This window comes from Aythya ferina (genome assembly GCF_964211825.1).
Source record: "Aythya ferina genome assembly, chromosome: 6".
Classification (NCBI taxonomy): domain Eukaryota; kingdom Metazoa; phylum Chordata; class Aves; order Anseriformes; family Anatidae; genus Aythya; species Aythya ferina.
Genome location: NC_140303.1, coordinates 25,330,588 through 25,353,470, shown reverse-complemented (window position 1 = coordinate 25,353,470; position 22,883 = coordinate 25,330,588). Strand labels below are relative to the sequence as shown.

Below are 22,883 nucleotides of genomic sequence, written 5' to 3'. Positions count from 1 at the left end.
AGGCATGCCTCTGAGATTCAGTACAGCCAGGAAACAACCTGCTGGGTGGGAGCACAAAGATAATAACCATCCTAAGGAGGATGGGGGGAATGGCTGTGGGATCTTAGGGACTGCTTGAGGCTGCTGTACAGCTAGTATGCAAGATGTTACAAGGACAGTATAGTGAGACAAGGCAGCGAGACAAGAAAAAAACATGGTGATTCAATAAATATAACCTTTTATTACAATAGAAAAAAGTAAAACTCATGTTTAAAATAGACTCTTGCTTTTGGACTGCTCAGAAAAGCCTAAGCCTCACTTTTACCTGCCAGTGCCCACGAGGGTCCTGACCCCTCAGCGATGAGCAACACGACTGTGCTGTGAGCTGCACAGCTCCTCCCTCCCCCGTGACAGTGAAGGACTACAGCAGCAGACTGAGCCATGCCCTGCCACGCAGGTGTGGGCTCTCTGTGGGGTTATCAGTACAATGTGCCTTATCCCTTTGTGCAATAGGCTCCTGATTGAAGCAGGCAGCTTTAGGGAAGCTGTGGATAAGAGGGCAGGGGGAGAAAGAAAAAGAAAGAAAGAATTAGCAGCAGATAATGGCAGCTGTTCTGAGACAGCTAGGAAGGCAGCAAATACACCTGCTGCAGAGACCGCAGTGTGCAACTGCCTCTGGCCTGCTGATTGCCTGAGTACCACCGAACATGCTCTGGCTCGGCTCCCTCCTTCTCCGGTCACCTTTCGGACTATCCTGAAGGAAACTAGCAGACACCACCAAGTTAAAACCCTGTAGCTTGCAGCGTTACAGGGAACACCCTCCACCACCTCCTTCCACAGCCAGCCCAGTGGCAGTGAGTGACTGTACAAAGTCTGGACCATCGTGTGCTCACCTCCTCCTCACCAGAAAGGGCCAGGGGCAAGAGTAGGTTAGAAGGCAGAGGCCACAGGACAGCAAGGTCAGATGGGAGGGGAGACATTTGTGCGGCACTGCCAGCACAGCAGCGCTTCTGGCTCCAGGTCCTGCCTGCCTACAGCGGGCAGGCTCACTCCAGGCCCTCATACACAGCCCTCCGCAGCTCGATAGAGAACATCTCCTCCCAGGGCCCGCGGATCCACTCCACCAGCTCTACCAGGAGCTCAGGGCACTCGGTGCGGATGTGCCACGTGCTCTCCACCTTCAGCACCTGGAAAGGAGGAAAGAGACAGAGGTGAATGAGCAGGGCCCAGACTCAAAAGGCACTGATCAGCCCCAAGCTGCCACTCCCCAGTGCCACAGCCAGCTCTTCCCAGTTTTTTTTCCCAGTTTTTAAGTGATATCCTCCTCTCCCTCTGCTGCCAGATGTGAGAGCATCCCTGCATGACTTCTGCACATCAGCATTTCTCTGTGCTCCCCTGCCTCCGTGGTGCAAGGCCCTGGGTTAGGATGGGAGATGACAGCCCCAACATGCTCTTGGCAGGAACAGGATCTGAGCACAACCCAGCCCTCAATGTCTCGTGTGCCCCATGACCTCCTTTTGGTTACCTCATCATACAGCATCAGCTTGATGTCGCAAGGACACAGGCGATAGGTTATGACATTGCTGATACTGCTGATCGGCTGCTTCTCCTTCAAGTGGATATTGCTCCTGGAAGGCATTTCTGCCTCACGATCTGCATCCAAAGGAGGCTGCACCTGCCACTGGTGATTCTCCTCCAGCAGAAACAACATGCTTCGGGTGCTCAGCAGGGTCACAGGGAAAGCAGATGCCCCTAAAAGGATACAAGGGAATATGAGAGGCTTTGCTCGGAGCCTGAGTCACCATAAAACAAGCTTTGCTTTCCATTCCTTCCCTGGGGAAACCCTTTTCAGCAACAGTAACTGGGTGACCAGCTTAATGCAATTTCTAGACTAAAGGCAGAGAGCAGGGTAGTAAATAGATGTACCTGGGATTGACCAAGCTCATTCCTCGAGCATACATATGAAAGACCATCACCCAGCCAGCTTTTTCTAGGCAATATCCACATATGAGGCAGGAAAAGGAACTCAAGTCCTTTGACCTCATAAACAACACCACTATTCCTTATTTAAGTCAGCAGCTCCAGCTAAAAGGCCACCCTTTTTGGCCTTGATTTGCCTGGCTGCAGATCTGATGGACAGAACACAGCATAAATAAAGTTTAAGATGTGTTCCATCTCGGTAGTAAGTACAGCAGAAAGCAGGAGAGTTTTGATAAACTAGAGGGAGCATAAATATCATCCAGCTGACTTCAGTGGATGCAAATAAGAAGCACTAGAATAAGTCAACAGCACAGAAGTAGGGAACCACTAGCTGAGGTCACAGGGATCACAAGCTGCTACAGCAACATGTTGTTTTTCTTGACACATCTCACTCTTGGGAATTAGCAGGAATATCAGAGATGGCATGTTTAATTAGTCCTGTCTACTTGGCAGCGAGGCCTCAGCTGGAACTGTGTCCGGTTCTGGGTGCTGTACTCTAAAAAAGGAGAAAAACGTACTTTAAGCTCTCCCTCCCACCCTCAGATACCACATTTGGACCTCAGCAAAACCTGGCACAGAATTTGGTGGACTCCAGCAGGCTCTTCTTGTCCTGCTGGCGAGGGGTTTAGACACCTGCTTCTGTTCTCCCAAAACAGGGACCCTTTCAGCTCACACACACTAACCAGCTATGTGTGTGACCCCTCAAGCTCGTGGCAATAACACAGCCCTTGGATCACTTCCAGCTTCTCAGAAGCTGTTCTGAGTTTTCACCAAACCTGGTGTTCGAGACCAAATGTCTGTGAGACTCTGTCCTATGTCTCAACGCTAAAAAAACCCTTACCCATGCCCCTGCCCCATCTCGCTGATGGAGCCATGTTCACTCTATACTAAGAGCTCAAGCATGTAAGCAGAGAGCACAGTGTGGGAAATCTGGCCACGGAGATCTCCTGTACCTTGGATCAGGTATGCCAGCAGGTAGAAGAAGCAAGTGCCATCTGCAGCTGCAGAACCTGTGGTCTTGGAGTCCAGCAGAGGCCTGGAGGAGATACAACAGTGGGGCACTCAAGGAAGAGCATTGTTCCCAGTCTAGGTTTGCTGTGAGCTACTTTTTGCTGTCTACTCGAGGAAAGGAGGGACCCATCTCTCACAGTTTTTCCAAAATACCTCTCTCCCCTCCTATTTTCTCTGCCCACCACCTTGCTAACTAGGAACATAATGCTCCCCACAAAGAGGGAGAGAGCCCTGTGGCTCCCCCCTTTTCCCCCTTCTGTTGTGTTCTGCTCAGGTTCCTCCATGCGAGCTGGAGTTGCAGCCCCTGTGCAGCAGGCACCTGAGCCGGCTGCCATCAACCTAGCTCCCAGGCCTGGCTGCCACTCGAGCGGTGCCTCCTGCTGCCCTGTTCCGAGCACTGCATTTCCCTGCTGGGGCTGGACACGCGCCCTTTTCCATCCAACCCCCCACCCCAGAGGCTGCTCTTACCAGAGCCAATGTTGTGGATTCATTTCCACAGTGGGGATTTCCTTCACCTTATTGCTGTGCTTGGCAGGCAGCTCTTGTATGAGACCTAAAGAGGGGTAGAAGGCAGATGACTTATTGCAAGCCCACAGGCAGTACATAACAGCTCAGGAAAGTTCTTCAAGTTTATAAGAGAGATATTGGAAGGTATGATGCCAGCGGGGTCCTCCCCCAACTTCTTTCTGAGCTGGCAAGAAATGAATTTGCCATGTACATGCAGCTACAGATCTCCTAGTAGCTCTTCTAGAGAAAAATCCTCACCCTCCCCTCTGCTACAGCCCTACTCTTACATGTCAGGGTCTGCAGAAACTGGTCACAGCAGCTTTGGTTCCTGATCAGCAGGTTGTAGGAGGCTTTGGGGTTCTCAAACTCTATTCGCAAGCTCTGGTGGCAGAGTCCCACTTCCAGATGGGAAACATCGGACAGGTAGTGAGAGTCGTTCTTCTTCAGCCACTCCGCAGGTTGTCCCCTAAGCACAGAGCACAGCCCTCAGCTGCAGCAGGCTGCCCCATCTCCCACCTCGGATTGCAGCAGGGGGGGTTTAACCAGCAGAGCATTTGCATGTCACCACACCTGCAGGGTAAGGCTAGCAAGGGCTGGCACCACCCAGCGCTCACAGCCTTGCTGCAGGGTCTCACTGCCACTGCTCTCCTCACCTGATAACCCCAGTGACTTCCAGCACATAGATCCTGAGGTCAGAGGCAACCAGGATGGAGAGGAACTCTCCTTGTCGGCCGAACTTCACCATGGCCACCTAGAGCACAGAGAAGGCAGTGACAGTGCTGGCCTGCTCCTTGCCTGCCCACCCACGGACAAGACTGACCCAGGCATGCTGCAGCCCCCTTCAGACTCCAGTCTCCAGATGCTACCCCCACGCAGAACGTGCAGGGTGGCGAGGACAGCCAAGGAGCAGGGCCGTAGGATTGGTGCTGCAGGAGCTCACCTTGAGGAAGCACTGGAACTCCTCATCGTTCTCCTCAAAAACCTCCATGTCCAGGTAGAGCTTCAGGCGGTGATCCACTGAACGGAAATCCCTCGTGTTCAGGGCGCCGTTTGCAGCTGAGGAGAGCAAAGGGTGGGATCAGCACGCTTCCCACTAACCAGAAGCTGCCCAAAACATACAGGCTGGCACTAGCGCAGCAGCATCACCCCCGCTACACACCCACCTCCATCAAGCCTCTCCTCTATACAAGGGGCTAGAACTAATGCTTCCCAGGCCACAGGTCTCAATACTGAAACATGAGGGGATTCCAGCATTGACATCTGCCCTTTCAGGTGCACGAGGCTTTTCATACTAATACCCAAGCAAAAGCAGTCTCTGCCTGTATGTACAGACCACCTGTTAACTGCTATCTTACAGGACAGGTCTCACAGCCAGCACACAGTCTCTTCTTTTGGACAAGCTTTGTCATCCGAGCTCACAAAACCCACTGGGAAGAACACAAGTGTCTGTAAAACCACTAACCACAGCCTCCTATAAACATGCTAGCCTCACACCACGCTTAGGCCAGAACCTACAATCAGAAACTGACTGCTGTTCTCCAGCGGTGATGCTCCAGCTGGCAGCCTGCTAGTGCCACAGGGACCCAAGTGACTGGTGTCACAGAGCTCCCGCAGCAAGATCCAATTACTCAGTGCGAGCGATACTCGGGATTAGGAGCTGACTCAGTTTTCCCTACCTTCAGGCATGAGAGCTGAACAGAGGGGCATGAAGCACCCAGCTCACAAGAATCCATCACTGCTGCTCATGTTTGATGATCTCCTCCCACACGAAGCAGGAGGCAGTGCAGCCAGCAAGCACCAGCACCCAACACCCCTAAACCCCGCACAGCTCTGACATACTCACGGGGACTGAGGTTCCACGTTTCCTCTGACTCGGAGTTCAGAGAGAGCTGGGAAGGAGTGGGCCCGCGAGAAACGCTGTAATGATAGCTCCCCATCATGCTGCCCCCGTTGGTGTCCGTGCGGCTGAGGGAGAAGTGCTGGCTCTTCATGCTCAGCTCCTTATTCCCACAGACCCCGTCCAAGCTGCGGGAAGCGGAATGGAGAGTGCCGTCGTGCTCGCCACTCAGCTCCGGGGTCCTGGTGCTGGTGCTGGTATCCACCTCCGAGCTGTCCTCCCCACCGATGTAGAACTTCCCACTCTCACTGGCCAGAGCAGGTGCTTCCTCTGGGCCCTCCTGCTGGCTGCCCCCTTCCAGGAGGGAGTTTGACAGGTCCTCACTTGTGCCATCACGGCTGGGCGGCAGGGGCGTGCTGGAGCATACCTCCGAAGGCAGGATGACCACATGGTCACTGGAACAGCTGGGACAGGCGATGGGCTCACCACCTGCTGCAGCATCTGTGGAAGATTTCAGAAGGGATACAGAAAAACACAGCATAGCTCTCATGCAACAAGATTCTCCTTTCCTCTTAACCTCTGCAAACCACAAGCAACCCCTTTCAAAGCAGATTTTTAAAGCTGGTTAGGTATAGCATGACCTAAGAAGCTTGTTGAGCAGCTCTATTCAGAACCTATATCTGACTCACCTCCCCTTGGCAAATCTATGAGAAATTCTAGAGCAGTGTCAGCATCCACCCAAAACAGCCATGTTCGGAACTAGGGTGACCAGGGTGACTGCAACTGAAACTGAAACTACTATCAGTTCTTTGACTCACCTCTTTCTTCCACTTCACATCCACAAATGCTCACATTGCCTTTGAAGCCCCAACTCACACTCAGTTAATCCAACCATTCTTAGTCACCTCCATTCCCAATTGGTTTATCCTCGGCCAGCCAACCTACAAGCCCACCGTGTTTGTTCTCCAGCTGTCCTCATCCCTCCTGACCCCGATTCCTCAAGCTCACTTCACCCACACCACAGTCTGAGCTGGATCCTGGAACTCCCATTATTGCAGGGGGAAGAAGAACATGTCCCAGGATAAAGGAAAGTGCAGCCACCAGGACAGCACCTCTGCCCTCACTGTAGAGTTCTCCAATCTCAGGATACTTCCACATACCAGAAGCATCTTCCAAGCTAACACTCCTCTGACACTTCAGATAAAACCTGAGCTTTGAAAAATTCGGCAATCAGAAGATGCTTATTCAGCACTAGCAATGCCTCAGCGAAAATACCACATCTAATTTCAAACAGCCAAAGAAAAATGTGGACAAGTGGGGAAGAGTACAGAGGAGACCAGCAAGAATAACTGGATTGTACGAGATATGAGTGACAAGCAAATTATCTAGGGAGTTGAGCTTATTTAGTCTAGTGGACAGAACACAGGACTAGCTGTGGGGGGAGAACAGCCCTCCAGTACAAAAAAAGAAATAAATCACTCCCCATAAGGGAAGCAAGAGCAAGCTCAAGATTACAGCTAGGAAGACTTAGGCTGGGGTTGTTCTTCTGACACCTAACAGCCAAAGTTGTATCTGAAGTATTGGAGCAGATTCACCAAAAACCTCCATTAGCAAAGGTGTTTTAGAACAAACTAGTCTCTGTGCCAGAACTGGCCATGGATTCAACAGGATGAGACTTATTCCTGCTGGTGAAGGAGGCAGGCTCTTCCCTAGCCCAGTCCCCATGGGCTGACAGTACATTCCACACCAGGCTGTAATTCCAGTACAACCGGGGCATCACCTTCTCCTTTACGTTCTATGCTCTGCACCACAGCTGCCATCCTGGTAGTCTGCTCAGGCACTCGGGAGTATCCTTTCTCCAGGGATTACAACCTACCTTGATTTGAGGCAACTAGGGTCTCCAGGCTTTTGGTGTCTCCAACTTGTGCAGGATAAGGACCTTGCTGCCAGGGAGACAGGGACTGCAAAAACTCATGCTTGCATTTCAGGCACTGGAGCCTCATGGATCCTTTCTCCTGGTCCTGACTTTGCCGATTCTCTTCCACAGCTGGGGACAACACTTCAAGCACACACTAGAAGTAGCAAGACAGGGAAAGAGTGTTAGCAGGCAATACAACTGTCCTTCCTTGGGGACACGCAACATAGCTTGACTACTAGAACTCATCAAGTCTTTTCCCAATGGGAGAAAACTGCAAGGTTTTCCCATTGAGAGCACCCTTTATGCTCCAGGAAATCTACTGCTCATGGCCACGCGCACAGGGCCCCTCACAGGTCATTTGTGCAGAAAGATCCTGAGCTTACAAGCAAGGCATGGGCTACCTAGATAGTTACAGGAGAGTAGATGTACGTGTGCTCTAAGAACAGAGGCTCTGTGCTGTCAGACAGAATCCAGCATCTTCCAGGAAAATTGTCCACCTCCCCATGCTTCTTCCCAGCCCCTCCAACCTGCAGGCACTGCTCCGGGCAGTCATCCAGCACCACGTATTTGCGCTTCTGCCGGTCCTTGCGAATGTAGCTGAAGTGCAACGTGAGGACAGGGAAAACTCGCTCCAGGTCCTGCAGTAGACAGAAAACACCAGTTCCAGAAAGATGGCGCAGCATCCAGACTGTATTTGTTTGTAAGTGTTGGAAACGTGGACATACAAGTACTTAATTCAGTGAGCCTGGAACAGTCCTCCCAGAAAAGCCCTGATAGCATTTGGTAAAATAGGAAAAAAAAAGTTCATATGTGCTAGGTACAACTGTAAATTACAAGGCCCAGAATGAAGCACCTCAAATCAAGCCACAAACATTCAAGAGGTAGAAGGGTAGGAAGAAAAAAAAAAGTTTGAGCTTTTGGGGAACAACATTAGAGAAGCCTGTGATCAAGTTCATGCACATATTTCATATTCTTAAAACCCTACTGTGAGGAAGAAAGGTTTCTACGCTCCCTTTCTAAAAGGCCACAAAAGCAAAACAGGGCTGCTAGCAATAAAACACACATCTAGCATGGATAGAGAGCTGCCCACTGAGCTGCCAGTAGCTTTCCAAATGTCACATTAGACTCAGTGCTGTGCTGTCCAAGAAAAAGTACAATCCACAAATAGCTCTGCAAGGCCAGGACACTATCCCGGTAAGGAATGGATAGGAAAGTTCTCCTTCGTTTGATTTAGGCTCCCCTCAAGAAGTCTCTTATTCCAGTCACTGGGACAAATCTTTTTAACCCCAGCTTTGGAACAGAACTGGTGCTGACTTCTGCTGCATTATCACAGATACTGTAAGCAATACTGATGCTGTTAGGTACATACATATAGGGTGGAACAGATGATCAATCAGGCTTTGCAGGCATTAGGAAAACACATGCAGGGTACTCTAACAGAAGTCAAAATCCAAAATGTTGACCCATACAGGGAATAAGAAGCCAAAAGTTCACGCAGAGACATGACTCACCATCCTCTTCCAGTTCATCTCAGAGGTCTCTATCTTCTGCAGGCATTTCAGCTCCAGCTTGTGGAGGACTCTGGCAGCCTTCAGTTCCACCTCAATCACATGCCTAGCTGTGACCCGCAGGAAGATCCAGTCTAACTCTGGGTCCCCTTCACCTTCTATTTGGCTCACCAGCACTGGCTGGCAAAGGTCCACTGTCAAACAAGACACAGCACAAGTCAATACACACAGCAGGCCTTCAGACCTGCTTGAACAAAACCTTTAGAAGTCCCACATTGCAGGGCAGCACGATAAAGCTTCAGGGATGCCACATTCAACCCACCTATTCTACCACCACCCAAGCCCTTGCACAAGGCAGTGAAGACCCATTTACCTTCCGGCTTCTCATCTTCTTCTTCCCCCAGCATTAGCTCATCTGCCTCCTCTTTTCTTCTCAGCTCTCCTCCCCCATGCTCATCCACTTCAAGGTCTTCCTCCTTCTGAGTATCATCCACAGCAGGAGAGGATTCTTTTGGGGATTCTTGGGGTTTTACTTGCTCTGCTTCAACGTTCTCACTCTGCAAGTCTGCTGCTGCAGGTCTGCCTGAGATCTCATCCGCAGAATGGCTCCGGCAGATGACAGGTAGTTGGTCACGCTCCTCCAGTCTCTTGTACTGCAGCCAGTCAACACCGAAGCGATCTCTGAAGCTGTCCATGCGTTCCATCTCCTTCTGATGCTGTAAAACCAGGCCTGCAGAGAGAAAGCTTGGGAAGTATGAAAATAGTCACCACGCCAGAGCACCCCTCTGACTGCAGGCAGTTCAGCTGCTGTGTTACTGAGAAAGAAGACAAGCCTCACCAGCAGAGAGAGGCAAAGTCTGGGACTCATGTTCCGTGTCGCTGGGCTCTGAAATGCTCGCTCTGCGCACTTTGACTTTCCCCTGGAACAAACAGGATAAGAATAGTTGGAGGGCAACAGAACAACCAAAACAGCATCTGATCACAGCCTCCTCTGACAAGCCAAAGGACTCATGGCTGTTACAGCGCAGAAGCACACCATGAAACATTTGTTACAGCACATCAAGACTGACTTTAAAGCAAGCCCCTTCCTAACACAGAGCAGTGTAGAGACTCAGTACAAAACCACATCCCACAGCATGGGGTGTTCATGGTGCTGCAGCCCCCTCACCCAACACGCCAGCTACATGGCTAAGCAGCTGTCTCAGTACCAGACCTTGCACTTCTTCCGAGGGAGCCTGACAGCCACATTCTCTGCTGGGGACTGGCTGTCACTGAAGTCTGCAGCACAGGAACTGTCCAGAGCACTGCGGTCCAGCAAGGTCCTCTCTGAGGTAGATGTGTGGATGGACTGGGATACACTTTGCACAAGTTTTGGAAGGTGCTGCATCCAAAAGAAGAGAAAGCTGTCTACTGAGTGTGAAGGGGAGACACAGTAATCAGGACACAATTCAGGCTAGCGATTTCCCTGGCCCTCACCCCAAACTTCCACCATCTCAGCAGAAGCAGTGACAACAGATCCTACCCGGTTGATTGGACTGTTTATTGTGGCTGCTCCAATTTAACTCAACCTGTGTGTCCCTTAAAAACAGCAGATGGGATGTTGAAAAACATTTGTTTTGCTAAAATGTAATTCAAGTGTCAAGTGCCAGATAGTACGTGAAAGGGAAAGCGGCAAGGCTCCAAGTTCAGCAAGGGTACTTAGGACAGAATAAGTTACACCAACAGTCCCAGCAATTACTAGGAGTCAGCATGGACTGAGCCAAAACAAACTGCTTCATAGGGAAAAGGCAGCCAATACAGATTTTATGGGACACATGAGGATGCAAGAACCTGTCAGACTTCCCACCCCCAAAGGCAGTAAGATCAGTTTACAGTGATTGTACTTACCATTAGGTCTGAGGAAGAGAGTGGTTCTCCATCCAAGAGGAACTGTAATTAGAGACCCATTTGCAGTCAGATTCCACTTGCCTGGCACATATTCAGGACAACATCTACTGATTCTGTTTCCCTTCAGGTCATCATAGGGTTGGGATCCTTGGCACAAAATTGCAAAGATTTCCAGAAACAGCCCTGTTCCTGCCTATCCATCGGGCCTTTACCTGTAGCTACCTAAGAGTATATAAGGCCAGAAGGGACTCTTGTGGTTTCCTGTTTACAGACCTTTTAACTCCCAGAAACGTATCCAAGAAGGTTTGCAGAAGAAATCTGACAGATTCTTCTGCAAGAACTCAAATTGTTTTGGCAGCTACTCACTGCTTCCTCAAGGTTGGTACCCTACTTCTAATTTGAGTCTACCTAGCTTCCAGTAACTGGAGCTCACTGAAAGCTTGTTCCAATTTGAAGTTTGATGACAACGAATGTAGCAATTCGCTGCTAACATAAATGGCAGACCAGCTCTGGAACACCTCTGACCCCTTAGCAAGCCAATTTACTTTGCTAAATTGCCAGAACACTGTCTTTGCTGGCTTCATTATTTAAAATCAGATTACCAAGAACTGACTTAAGCACCAGAGCACAAAGGAAACAGTGATGACACCTAACTGAGAGAAGAGGAATGTGGGGAAGGAAAGAGGTGGTCATGGCTGTCAGTAGAGTACATAATTAGGTAAGGTAGGCTGAGACCCTGAGTTTCTTTTTGCAGAGTCCAGCTACGTAGTTACTATCTGGCAGAACAGAGGAAAGTTTTGGTAGCTTCAGTGAACAAAATTGATGAAGTAGACAGGGAAGAAATCTTAAGATCTGAGGTCTTGCAAATCTGAGATCAATATTCAACTGTGCCTGCCTTGGCCAGCACACCTTACAAAAAGGTAAGGTTATTAAAATTACCCTACCTAAAACAAACAAACAAAAAACAAACAACCACACGCACCACAGAACCACTGAAACTGGTTTTCAGGTTTACAAAATTCGTTCCACTCATTTGCCCATGAACACCGGAATACCCCACACCTTCAGCAAGCACTGGCAGAAGGTCCGTGGCTGATACTCACATTGGAGGAAGCTGCTCTGGGAGACAAATGTACAAGGGTTGCAGACCGGTGGTTTTGATGGAACCATAATGGGTTTCCCTCTAGGTGCAGCTGGGTGGAGGAAATAGAGAAATAGTTATTAGAAAGAAACACGCTATACCTTGATTTAATCTCCCTGGAGGTTCCGGGATTTCTCTCTGCCTCAGGAAATATCTTTGTAGTGGAATGCTGATCAACCCAGGAGAGGACTAAATTTTCACAATGCTTCCTGAAATTTGTTCAGCAAATGCAGAATGAAATTAAAGTATTTTCTACTCAAGCCCCTAGATCATCACAAGCCTCTTCAATACTGACTTTGAGAAGTCTTGGGAGAACAATCCTTTGTAGGCTATTTTCCTTCACAGACACTACAGTGACTGTAGTTATCCTCCTTCAGACTTCTCCAAACGCTACAAATCCACAAAAGCATTAGGAGAGGATCCTCATTGAACTTGGTGTTAAAATTGGAAAGCGTGAAAAAAGGATGTGGGAATAAGTATACAGAAAAATGAGCAGGGGTCAGAGAAAACAAAGACTAAAATGCACGTGTCTTTCCAAGGTTCCCCATCAGCTTTCCTTGTTAAAATTAAATGCTCAAGAGTTGAATTTATCTTCCAAAACTCTCTTCTTATCACACAGTCTCTCCTCTGCACCCTTCCAGCCCACATCTCCGATCTACCAACTCCCCAGGTTTTGTGCTTACTTTTTTTAGATAGTGCAGAGTGGACAATGATGCCAACTGGGCATGCTCCAGCAGCAGGTTGTAGGCCACATCCAGGTGCTGCAGATTCACCAGCTGTTCAACCCCTGCAAACAAAGCAAGAAGCCATCAGCATAATAGAAGACATGTCTTAGAAAACTTTCCCCTGTCCCTCTCCCCCAGAATTGAACCCTTGTAAAAATAGCTGTGCCCAAGATTTCAAGTTCCACTCCTCCTTGAGGAAGAGAAAGATGTCAGACTCAAGTGTTCCCCCACTGCTCGCTCACCATTAATGCTGTCAAGTTCATTGTTGCGCAAGATCAGAGTCACCAGCTTGGATCGGCTGAAGATGCCAAGGTTTGGCACTTTGGACAGGAAGTTATAAGCCAGATTGAGGTACTCAAGTTCTGTAAGGGTCTGTTTAGAGAGAAAAGCAGCACTGGATCAACCGAGACCTGAACTCGAGACAGAGCACTCGTCCCTGCCATTCTCTCCATCCCACCAAGGCCACTTAAAAATTGATTTTCTTCAGACTACTTCTGCATCAAGACTTCAATGTTCACATTTGGAGTGGTATGTCTAGAGGTGCTCTAAGTGCTTTATAAAAAAATTGTTAGGAGCAGCTTTTCCCTTCCCCAGTAATTTTAATGATAGGGACTGGACACCCTGCCTCAGGCAAAGAGCTGAACTTGCTACCAAAAGAAGCCCTTCCCTACTTTTGGGAAGACAATGGTGAAGGACATATTGTGAGCCTTACCAACTCTGTGAAAAGCTGTTTCACAGCTTCTCTTAAAAGAGGCATATCCAGCCCAGCAGAGTCTAGATTTCAGTGTCTTTCCCCAGAGACCCAGACATCACTGTGATGGATTACCACCTCCCTAAATTAACTGACAGGAGATTTCCAAGAGTAAGAAAAAATTGCTAGTGGCTGCCTGGATAAACCAAACAACAAATCTCGACAGTGCCTGGCTACCTCATTCTCACCTGCTGCACAGAGTACAGCAAAGCATCACCAACACTGAATAGCAGCCAAGTGATACGCACGGCGATGCGCACAGCAGAGGTGCCTGTCTCAGAGCGATGAGGCACGCTGCCTTCCCTGCCTCACCGGGACAGGGGCTGCACGTACAGGGAAACAGTTTCAAGGTTGCAAGCACTAGCTCTAAATCACACGCCTGTTGGACCGTGTCTCCAATCTCCTGCGTTATACTTCGCTTAGCAGGCTCACACTGACCTAGCAGGTCAATGATCACAGCACTTCAGCAGTGTCCTCTCCCTGCAAGGAAACTGGCGCTCAGCCCCAGATACTCACCGTTAAATAGAGCTCGCAATCCTGGACCTTGTTATGACTCAAATCCAAGACTCTCAGAGCATTTAGTAATTGCTGGGGGATGAAAAGACACAAGATCAGATCCTACAAATGCCTTCACTGCAGCATGGAAACCCTGTCCTGCTGGGAGAGGCCAGCAAAATTAACATTGCTCACTCCCTCCCACCCAGACCCAGCAGCATCAGTCAAGCAGTGGCCAATTTCTGGCCGTGATCATCTCACTTCCACCCAGTCATGCAGGAAGGATGCCCCGCTCACCAGTGAGTCATCCAAGGCAGTGATGGAGTTGTAGCTGAAGTTGACAGTATGCAGTTCCAGCCAGGGGAGAGCACAGCTCAGATCTCCACCACATGCTGAAATGATTTCCTAGGAAGAAGCGAGGAGCCGTTCCTTGGTTTGTACTGACTGTTACGGTAACAGCAGATGAACAAAGGGGAACAGCTAGTCTAGAACAGGGATGGCATATTGTGCCTCACAGACCCTGGAATGGATCAGCGACTTAGAAGTCATTGCCAAGTATTTGGAGGTGGTGGAAATTCCATGACTAGATATGCTGAAAGGAGATGCTCTTGCTTCCTACACACATGTGGCAATAGTTAACCTAATGGTTACAAGTTGGAGACTGAAAACTAAGCACAGAGACTCATCTGCACAGAGACTCATCCTAACAAAAACTTTTTCAGACCTTCATCAAAGCACCCAGCAATAAGACACACATGTTCTGGTCAAACAACTCATGCTTTGGCAGGCAGAAGAATCTCTCAAGGCACTCCCTGTCAGCAGCCACTGTTCCCCAGCAGGCAGCTGCTTCCATGCCAGACAGAAGCCCAGAGCCCCACTGCTAACACAACCCACACTATTAGCTCTTTGTGGTTGGAGCTTCACGTCTCAGAGACCTGCTGGGCACAAATGCTAGTTAAGATGCTGGGACACAGCAATTCTCCCTTACAATCAGCTCTAATTTACGATTGCTAAGGTGCAACCAAATAAACCTTGATCAGCTGCAGGACTTTGAATGGAGAAATGGGTAAACACAGAGCAGTGAGACTTCGCAGATACGAATATTGGCTGGAGCCAGAAATCCTCAAGCAGCTAAAGAGGAGACTACCGAGCACATAATTAACCAGGGAACACTTCTACGGTATTTGAGTCAGGGGTAGGACCCCAGAACGGGGAAGGGAGAAAAAAACATACAGAATATGGATTGAGAAGGTGGTTAACATGGCCCGTCTGGGTCCTACAACCCTTCAGGTAGGGAAGATAAGGGAGGCATTCTCCTGTGTAGCTCCCCACGGGCTGCAGAGACACTCACCTCCAGTGTGCTGATACATTTGCAACAGGTTAAAGACTCCAGCTGAGAATAGACAAATCTCAGACCCCGCAGGCAGTGTGGAGGGACAGACCTCAACTGCAGCAGTGATGAGAAAGTAAGAACAACGTACATCAGCACATTACAGTGCAAGAGCAGCTGCCATCCCAGACCCATCTTTATAAGAGATCTATTTCCCTCCTGGAGCCTCCCTCCCCAGCACTCTAGCCATCGTTCACACCCAGCTTTACCCCAAGCAGGTGTTGCAGGAGTTCAGACTTCCCCTTGTAGGAAGGCCACAAAAGCCTACCCAGTTTTTAGGAGTAGAGGCATTCTGCAACCACGAAACTAAGTAAAGAACAGCCAAACAGCAAGGCTCAGAGCCCATTCAGCCTCCTGTACTTACTTCCAAATGCCGGAGGGACTTGAAAGGGAAGATCTTCACAGTAGATTGCAAAACACAGTTTGGAGCATGAATGAGCTAGAAAAATCAGAAAAGAAGGCTCTTATTAATCTCAGTTTGTGAAGCAATAGTGCTGCCCTGATGCGCCAACTGCAGCACCATGAACAGACTGCTTCTCCAGCTCAGGTGTTAACTAACAGAGCCTGTTATTTAACATCCCCTAATGCTCTCCGTGCTGCCATCTGCACTCTCGCAGTCCCACGGTTCAATAAAGGTCAAACAGAAAAGCATGCTAGCTAGCACAAGACTGCCAGACCATTCATCTCCATTTCTTCTCCTTCGCTCATGTGGCATCACCACTGTCAGAGCCACAGGGAGATCTGACAGCCGGGTTCCTCATCAGCCACCACTAACTAAATAAAGACAAATCTAGCCGCTGGAGCTATGTTTATCAAGCAGCTGAGCTGAACCAGCACAGTGGTGGGAGGTATGCACGTGCATTTCACTAAAACAAGCCAAATAAGGCAAGTCACAAGCAGATACAATGGAAAATAGAGCTGGTCTCCAAGACACAGTTAACATTAGGCTGAGGTAGCTGCAAACCTCCTCTTTGCATTTTGCAGGGCAGCCACAGGCTCTTTCACCATGGGGTAGGTAAGACTGTGCTCATATGCCACAGAGCTTACGAAACCCAGCTCCTTATGCCTTCTGTGGACGCTGCATAAGCAGGGGGGGTTCAGACGAAGCGGTGATGAAGCAGGTAACGCTCCCACTGCGGAGTACAACCAGAGAGACCATCTCTGCCAGCCACACGCGCAGAAGTGACTCATCAGGTGCAGAACAGACGTCCCAAGGCCTCCTCACCGCTTCCACAGCCACAGCCACGGCAGTGATGAATCACTGCCCCGCTTCTGCCAGCACTAATGCAGCATGTTGAGCAGGGCCATTCGCAGGGGAAGGCTGTTCTGGGAAGCTCTGATGGCCAGTTTTAACAACGTGTGTGTCAGACGCCAGCCTCGCTCTGTGTCTTGACAACTTGTCTCCTTCTCTCCTCTTTCCGCTGTCTGAAGAATCTGAGCAGGCTGCTACAAATTATTAGTTTCCCCAAGCAAATCGGTTCCTGCACCGCAAGGAGCAGCTTCCCCTCTATTTTGGGCCTGTTACAGAAGGAGCCCATTACTTAGTTAACATGAGCACTCACCACAGCAGCCTCCTGACTGCAACATCTTCCCCTTCCTTGTCCTGTCAGGGGACCTCCACAGGCTCTGGGCCCCCACGCACAGCCTCAGCGCATTGTTTTACAATCTCCCACAACACTCAGATAGTGGTCTGGTAGAAAACACTTTTAAGGACACTGCAGGCTGCAGTGCTGAAAATTTGAAGGCCCAGCCACAGCACCTCCTGAGCACCACTGTGGGACCTCAGGGCAGGTCACTCCCCTTCTCCTCCCTGGTGCAAACCTCTAGTTTCTACTCTTCTCATGGAGCCCCAGTGCCAAGTAGAATCGTGTGCAGCCTCCTAACGCATGCCAGCTTGCAGAAAGCTCCCTGAAGGATCCCTCTCTCCATGCTTCTATTCCAGGCTCCCTAAAATGAAGGAGGCCAGCTTACGAGCTGTGAAACAGCTCAGATACAGTCTCAGCCTGGGCACGAGCGTGTAAAACACGAGCTATCCGCGGGGGGCCAGGGGGCTGAGCTGCTGTGCCCAAACCCCCCTGATCGTGCCCAAACCCCCCCGATTGAAGCATTCTGGGGGGCGCCCCTTCGCCTCCCGGGCCGCACCTTGAGGGATCGCGTCTTCTGCAGGACGTCGAAGAGGAACTGCGCCTGCAGCACGGCGGCCGTCTCGGCGGGGTGCGAGGGCAGCGCCACGAAGCCGCGGGCCTGCTCGCGGGGGCCCAGGAGCTGCTCCAGCAGCCGCGTCAGGAGCTGCAGGGTGCCGGCCGGCAGCGTCAGCGTGCTCGAGCCCTCCAGCACCAGGTCCCCTGCGGGCGACAACGGGACGGGAACGGGGACAGCGGGGCCGTCAGCGCCGCCGAGGGGAGGGTTTGGGGGTCGGGGGGTCGGGGGGGGGGCGCTCACCCACCGGCGTCGCGCAGCAGCAGCGCCAGGCCGCGCACCGCCGCCTCCGCCATGGGCAGGGGCAGGGGGCAGGGGGCAGGGCCCGGGGCCTTCCCGGTGCCGGTGCCGGTGCCGCCGCCGCTGCCTCCGCCGCGCTTCCGGCCCGGCCGCGCCCTTCCGCCGCGCCTGCAGCGCCGCCGCTGACATCCGGTTGCCATGGAGCCCGCCCCGGCGTCCCCCGCCCCGCCGAGGGACGGGAGGGGACGGCGGGGAGGGGAGGGGAGGGGGGCGCCGCCGCCGCCACCGGCCCCGGGGGGGGAGCCCCGCGCCGCCGCAGCCCGAGCCGCGAGCGGGGGCGGCACAAAGCGGGCGGCGGGCGGCGGGCAGCAGCAGCGCCGCCTGCCCGGGACCCGCACGGAGCTCTCCGCCTCCTCCTCCTCCTCCTCCTCCTCCTCCTCCGGCGGTGCGAGGTAGGGGCCCCGCGGGGCCGTCTGTCCGTCCGTCTGTCCGGGTGTGTGTGTGTGTGTCCGTGTGTCCGGGACCCTGTGCCGCGCTGCCCCCCCGGGCTCGGCCCCTCGCTGTTTCGCTCTCGCCCCCTCCCCGTGCCGCTGTGACAGACAGACAGACAGACAGACAGACGGAACCCGGACGGGTTCAATCTCGCCCCAAAAGTTTCCGTCCCTTTCTGCCCGTGCTGCCAGCCCCCCGCACCCCACCGCTGGCTCTCCTCCTCTCCCAGCACCAGCTCCCTGCCTGGACACCCCGCAGCTAAAGGGTCCCCAGCCTGGCTGCTGGAGCTAAGGGAATAAATGAGAGGTTTCCCTGCTCACCCCCGTGTGTGGGACGGCCGGCTGCAGCTCTCTGCCCAAACTCAACCTGCCAAGGGGCACTGGGGGCTGCTGGCCTCGCCCCTGCTCAGCAGGATGGCACAGCTCCATCAGCACGCTGCTGCGAACGGGCCCCTGGGGACCAGGGGAGCCCTGCTGGATGCATGGCAGCAACATGTGGCCCTCGGGAGATCCCTTCGCTGCTGGCATCACAGGACGTGCCTGCCTGGTTTCCTCCTGCCTGCCTTTAGCCTAGGACATGGTTCGAGCCGGGTGAGTGCCGCGCTGCTTGCTGCTGCCCAAGGCTGCACTGGGAGGGGAGAGCCCCCGCAGGAATTGGCATGAGCGAGGGCAACGCACTCGTGGAGAGAGAAGGAAGGTGCGAGCGCGCACTAGCCAGCGGTCTGTGGATTTTTCCTGGCCTCCCTTTGAATCTGGCCTGCTGGTGTTATGCTTCTGTTGCTGAAAACTACTTCTAGCGGGATTGCTGAATCACGTACTCCTGACACGCGTGAGATAGAGTAGGATGGAGGTATCATTCATTCAGCTTTCTTTCGGTGTATTGGTTTTTAGCCCCCTTTTGTCTTGTGTTCTTCTCGTGACAGCCCAGGCAGCGATTCCAGCAGGCTGGGTGGTTCAGCATGATGCTTATTAGCAGAATTCTCCCTGATGTTCTTTTTAAATTTCTCTTTTAAATTTTAACCCATTTCTGAGTCTCTCTGTGTGGGTCCGCCTGAAAAAAAATAATCTTCATTTGTGTTCTACACCCCTGAGATCCTTCCAGACTGCTGGCACGTCCCCCTCCCCATCTTAGTCATCCCATCTTGCGCTAGACAAATTTAGCTGCTAACCTTTCCTCATAAATCAATCCCCATGGCCTACTGGCAATTCTTGTTGCTCTTCCCTGAACTCCTTCTGTTGCAGGTAATAGAAAATGCCAGGCTGGATCCGAGGCGATGTCTCGCCAGCCTTCCTATGACAGGTTGCACCAGGCGCTGCAGAGTAAGGGGCAAGTGGCCTCTAGTGGCCAGCCACCAAGGAGTGCACCAAATCGGCGCTCCGAACCGCAGCGCTCGGCTCTTGGCATCCTCAGAATCCCCTCAGTGCTGGAAGTGATTTGTAGTGTTACCAGTCCTCAAACAGATTTCCTGACAGCAAGGCTGTGCTGCAGCTCCCAGGGGCCATCCGGCACCTTCGGGACGCCGGGTGCCCCGTGGGCAGCACGTCTGCCCTGGGAAGGGATTGCTGCCTTCGGAGGAGCATCTGTGCAGCATTTGCACGCAGGCTTAGTTTTTCCTGGGGGGGATAAATAGGGAGCCAAAGAAGCTCATGTAGTCTCAGTGTGCCCATTAAATGTGTTATTACAGTGTTAGGATGGGAAGAGGACATAGGAGACCTTGTATGGTTCACATCCCAACATGTGCTGGGGGCTGCCATGCCTCACCTCCTGCATCTACAGGGTGAGTAGGGATGGGGGAAAACCCCCGCACACCACATAGTCCCCCTGAAATCTCAAAGCGGGTCCCAAGGGCTTCCTTGTTTTACTGCTAGTACAGCTGTCTCGCTTTTAGCTGCTCAGCAGAGTCATTAGAGTGACATATTTTCAGCATGTTTGAGAATACGCCGCTTGGTTGGGTAAAGAGAGACTAAGCGTTGAATTTTCCAACCCTTTTAACTTCATTTAGGCAGTCAGGCTGGAGCTGTAAACTCAGCGTCATGTTTTGCAGAGACCATGCCAGAAGAGCTCGTCGCATCCAGCAGATCTCCTGCCTGTGGGTTTCCTCCCACCCCGATCTTGAATACCCCTGTCAGCCTTTGCGTAGCTTCAGAGCAACCTGCAGCCGACCTGGAACAACGCACATTGTTTTCCAACAGTGCCGGTAGTTTGCAGTTTCTGTTCAAGGTCCCATAAGATGCATTAGTGGCACAGAGGTGGAGCTGAGCGTTGGTATTTTTTATTGTTAAATTACCATTATCATTTTGCTAGTTTTTAGGGATTCTGCCACTAGCAGAACTGCCTTCCAAAGCTGTGAAGTAGTAGTACTTGTAGCACGTTTTTGCCGGCAGTTGTCTCTGCTGTGGCTGTGGCTGTGGATGTTATGTTCCTCGCAAATCCCCAGCCCCTTTTTTTTAATGCACACGATGCCTTGGCCCTGAGGGACTGCAGAGCCAGGGTCCACCTGCCAGCTCTTCTCACTGTAATAAAGCGTTCCCTTCCTTCAGTTTCAAATTTGCTGCTGTTTGATTTCATGGAATGATACCCTTTTTCTGAGTTAAAAGCGAAAGGAAATAAAAGACATGTATTACCCTTCTCCCTATCTTGTCTCCTACCAAAAAAGCAGCTCAGTCTCCTCTTACAGCTCATTTCCAGACCTTTCTCCTTTTTCTGTTTTTTTCTCTCTGAACCCTTTTGCTCCATCTGTCTTGGAAAACAGAGTGGAAACCTGAAGATTACACCTTAAAGTAGAAGCCTTAACAGATCTGCAGAGTGAATTGGGTATTTTCATTGTTTCACCCTGTTCCTTAAGGTTTGGACTCTCCATTTCCTTGTCTTGGCAGCGTATTTCTCTTGAGCTGCTCAGGTCTCATAGAAGGGTTCAGTTACTGTAGATTTCAGTCCGGTGTATTTGAGGAATTTCATCCACTAAGTTTTGCCTTTTTCACGATAATTAGGATGGTAACGTTCAAAGGGAGGAAAAGAACAGCAAAAATCTCAGGTTATTCACCATAAGTTTTAATTGTCCTATCCCCATCCACGTAGCTGTGTTAGTGCCTCCAGTATTCCTCATGTTTAATAAAATTTGGTCCTTTCACGCTTTTTCTCCCTGTCTGGTACTGAGCAAACATTGCATGTGGAGTCCTCCTGATACCACAGGAAGGAACTGTTGTCATTCATGCCTGCAAGGCCTGGGTGTGCAGCCCCAAAATCGCGCTCTAGCTGTTTGCAGCCCTATCCTACTGCAGCATGTCACTTGTAGCTGTACCGCTTCTGGCACTGCTCGATAGTTTGTTCATTTGCATGACTGCATCCTGAGATAGCTGCTAAATCTATAAAAATGGTTTGAGAGAATATGGCTTGGACCAAGAGAACGTGCTTCATCAGTGATGACATTAGCTCCTCAAGAAGTTGCCTTAGAGATGGCCCCAGAATTTTTTGGCTTCATAAATGTGTGCCTTTGGGTAGGCAGGATAAGCAGAGCCTGCAGTAGCACCTTCTGAAGATCTTCCAAGGTAGGAGGAGGGGTGATGAAGTGGCCTTACTGGTGTCACCTTTAGACCATCTGTTTTAGTGTCGTGTCTTGAACAGGGCCCCTGCGAGGTACTTCAGATGAGATGGTAAGAAATGCTTTAGCAGATCTCCAGGCTGTGGCCTGCACTTCTCTACTACTTCTTCCAAAGCTTCATAGCTACAGAATAGCTTGCTCTGAAAGATGTGCTTTGTAATAAATATGACTTGGTACCCAGAGAGACGCCCAAGCTGTTCTCTAATTTTGCAGTATTTTTCCCCCTAATGACATCAATGACAAAAATCTTCTCTTTTGCCAGTTTTCTATTAATTTGTATTCTTCCCTTGCAGTTTTAACGAATGTCCCTTTTCTTGCTCCATGAAATGAGAACACTTTGCTTAGCCATCCCTCCCCAAACTGCTGTGGATGTGCGTGCACCTTCTGTCTGCCTTCGTATGAGTTCAGATGAGTTTTCAGAGGCCCAGATCTCCCCCGTGCCAGTCTCTGAACCATCTCCAGCTCTCCCTGATGTGACAGCAGACGGGGCAGCCCATGCTGAGCTCAGCCTGCCCTGTTGCTGTAGATGTGACATGACTAGAACTGTTTCTGTGTTACTCTCAATCCCATTCCTTTTGACCTGTGGAACCTCGTTGCCTCCTTCCCTTGCAATTGAACGCTGAGCAGAGCGCTCCCTCGGGCTGCCCACGGGGTTATTGGTCCCTTAACCACGCTGGTGCAGGCAGTGCACATCTCTGCAGTCCGGGTGGGCCTCTTCCCCCGTAACACTTACTGCTTTGTGTCTGTTGTATGAATGCAGAACTGTTTGTCCTCGTGCTGTCTCTCTGCCCTGCATGGATCTTTCTGAGGCTCCTCGTGGCTGTTTTGGGGCCTGCCCGTTTTTAAGGCTATGTGGCACAGGACTGCTCCATGCTGCCTGCTGCTGGCATGCCCCCTCAGCACCTTGCCTTTCCCATTTTACCCTTGCCCGCTGCTCAGCCACGCTCCAACTTCGCCCAGATGTGCTGGTAGGGAGGTGACTGAGCAGGAAACCTTCCCTTCCCTGGCACAGCACGGCTCGGAGCAGCGCCTCGCTCGGAGGAGGACAGGGAGGTGTCAGGGCCTCCCCTGGCCTTGACCTGGCAGAGCTGGCACCAAAGCAGCGTGGTCCGTGCCATTCCCACCCCCTCACCGCACCGTGCTGAGGGACAGCCCTGTCCTGGTGGTGCTGGGGAGGTTCCCCAAGGTGGCCTCTCTGGGTTAGGAGCCACGGGGGCTGAGG

At 51.3% G+C, this 22,883-nt stretch overlaps 2 protein-coding genes across 2 annotated transcripts in view; one reads left to right on the top strand and one right to left on the bottom strand.

The window, feature by feature from the left end:
- Positions 1-200: 200 nt before the first annotated feature.
- Positions 201-17,783, bottom strand: STK11IP (serine/threonine kinase 11 interacting protein). The gene is made up of 24 exons (XM_084523685.1): positions 17,576-17,783; positions 17,272-17,474; positions 15,494-15,568; positions 15,091-15,186; positions 14,037-14,144; positions 13,761-13,832; positions 12,736-12,865; positions 12,452-12,555; positions 11,731-11,820; positions 10,628-10,669; positions 9,954-10,121; positions 9,579-9,660; positions 9,114-9,470; positions 8,744-8,934; positions 7,760-7,870; positions 7,191-7,386; positions 5,321-5,815; positions 4,418-4,533; positions 4,131-4,228; positions 3,765-3,943; positions 3,439-3,523; positions 2,913-2,995; positions 1,505-1,731; positions 201-1,166 (listed from the first exon to the last, which is right to left on the bottom strand). The coding sequence occupies exons 1-24, from the start codon at positions 17,766-17,768 to the stop codon at positions 1,026-1,028; spliced, it is 3,642 nt and encodes a 1,213-aa protein (XP_084379811.1). The 5' UTR covers positions 17,769-17,783; the 3' UTR covers positions 201-1,025.
- A 121-nt stretch (positions 17,784-17,904) lies between these two features.
- The window catches only part of SLC4A3 (solute carrier family 4 member 3), a 33,524-nt gene continuing 28,545 nt past the window's right edge, over positions 17,905-22,883 (top strand). Inside the window, exon 1 of the mRNA XM_084523683.1 lies at positions 17,905-18,020. The gene's annotated coding sequence lies outside the window, so the exon portion shown is untranslated. The remainder of the gene's footprint in view (positions 18,021-22,883) is intronic.

Coding starts and splice junctions, on each gene's coding strand:
- STK11IP (XM_084523685.1), bottom strand. CDS start 17,768: ATGGCAACCGGATGTCAGCGGCGGCGCTGCAGGCGCGGCGGAAGGGCG. Junction 5,816..7,190: donor CCTAGTTGCCTCAAATCAAG/GTAGGTTGTAAT, acceptor AATCTTCCACAG/ATGCTGCAGCAGGTGGTGAG. Junction 1,167..1,504: donor AGCTGATGCTGTATGATGAG/GTAACCAAAAGG, acceptor CCTCCTTTCCAG/GTGCTGAAGGTGGAGAGCAC.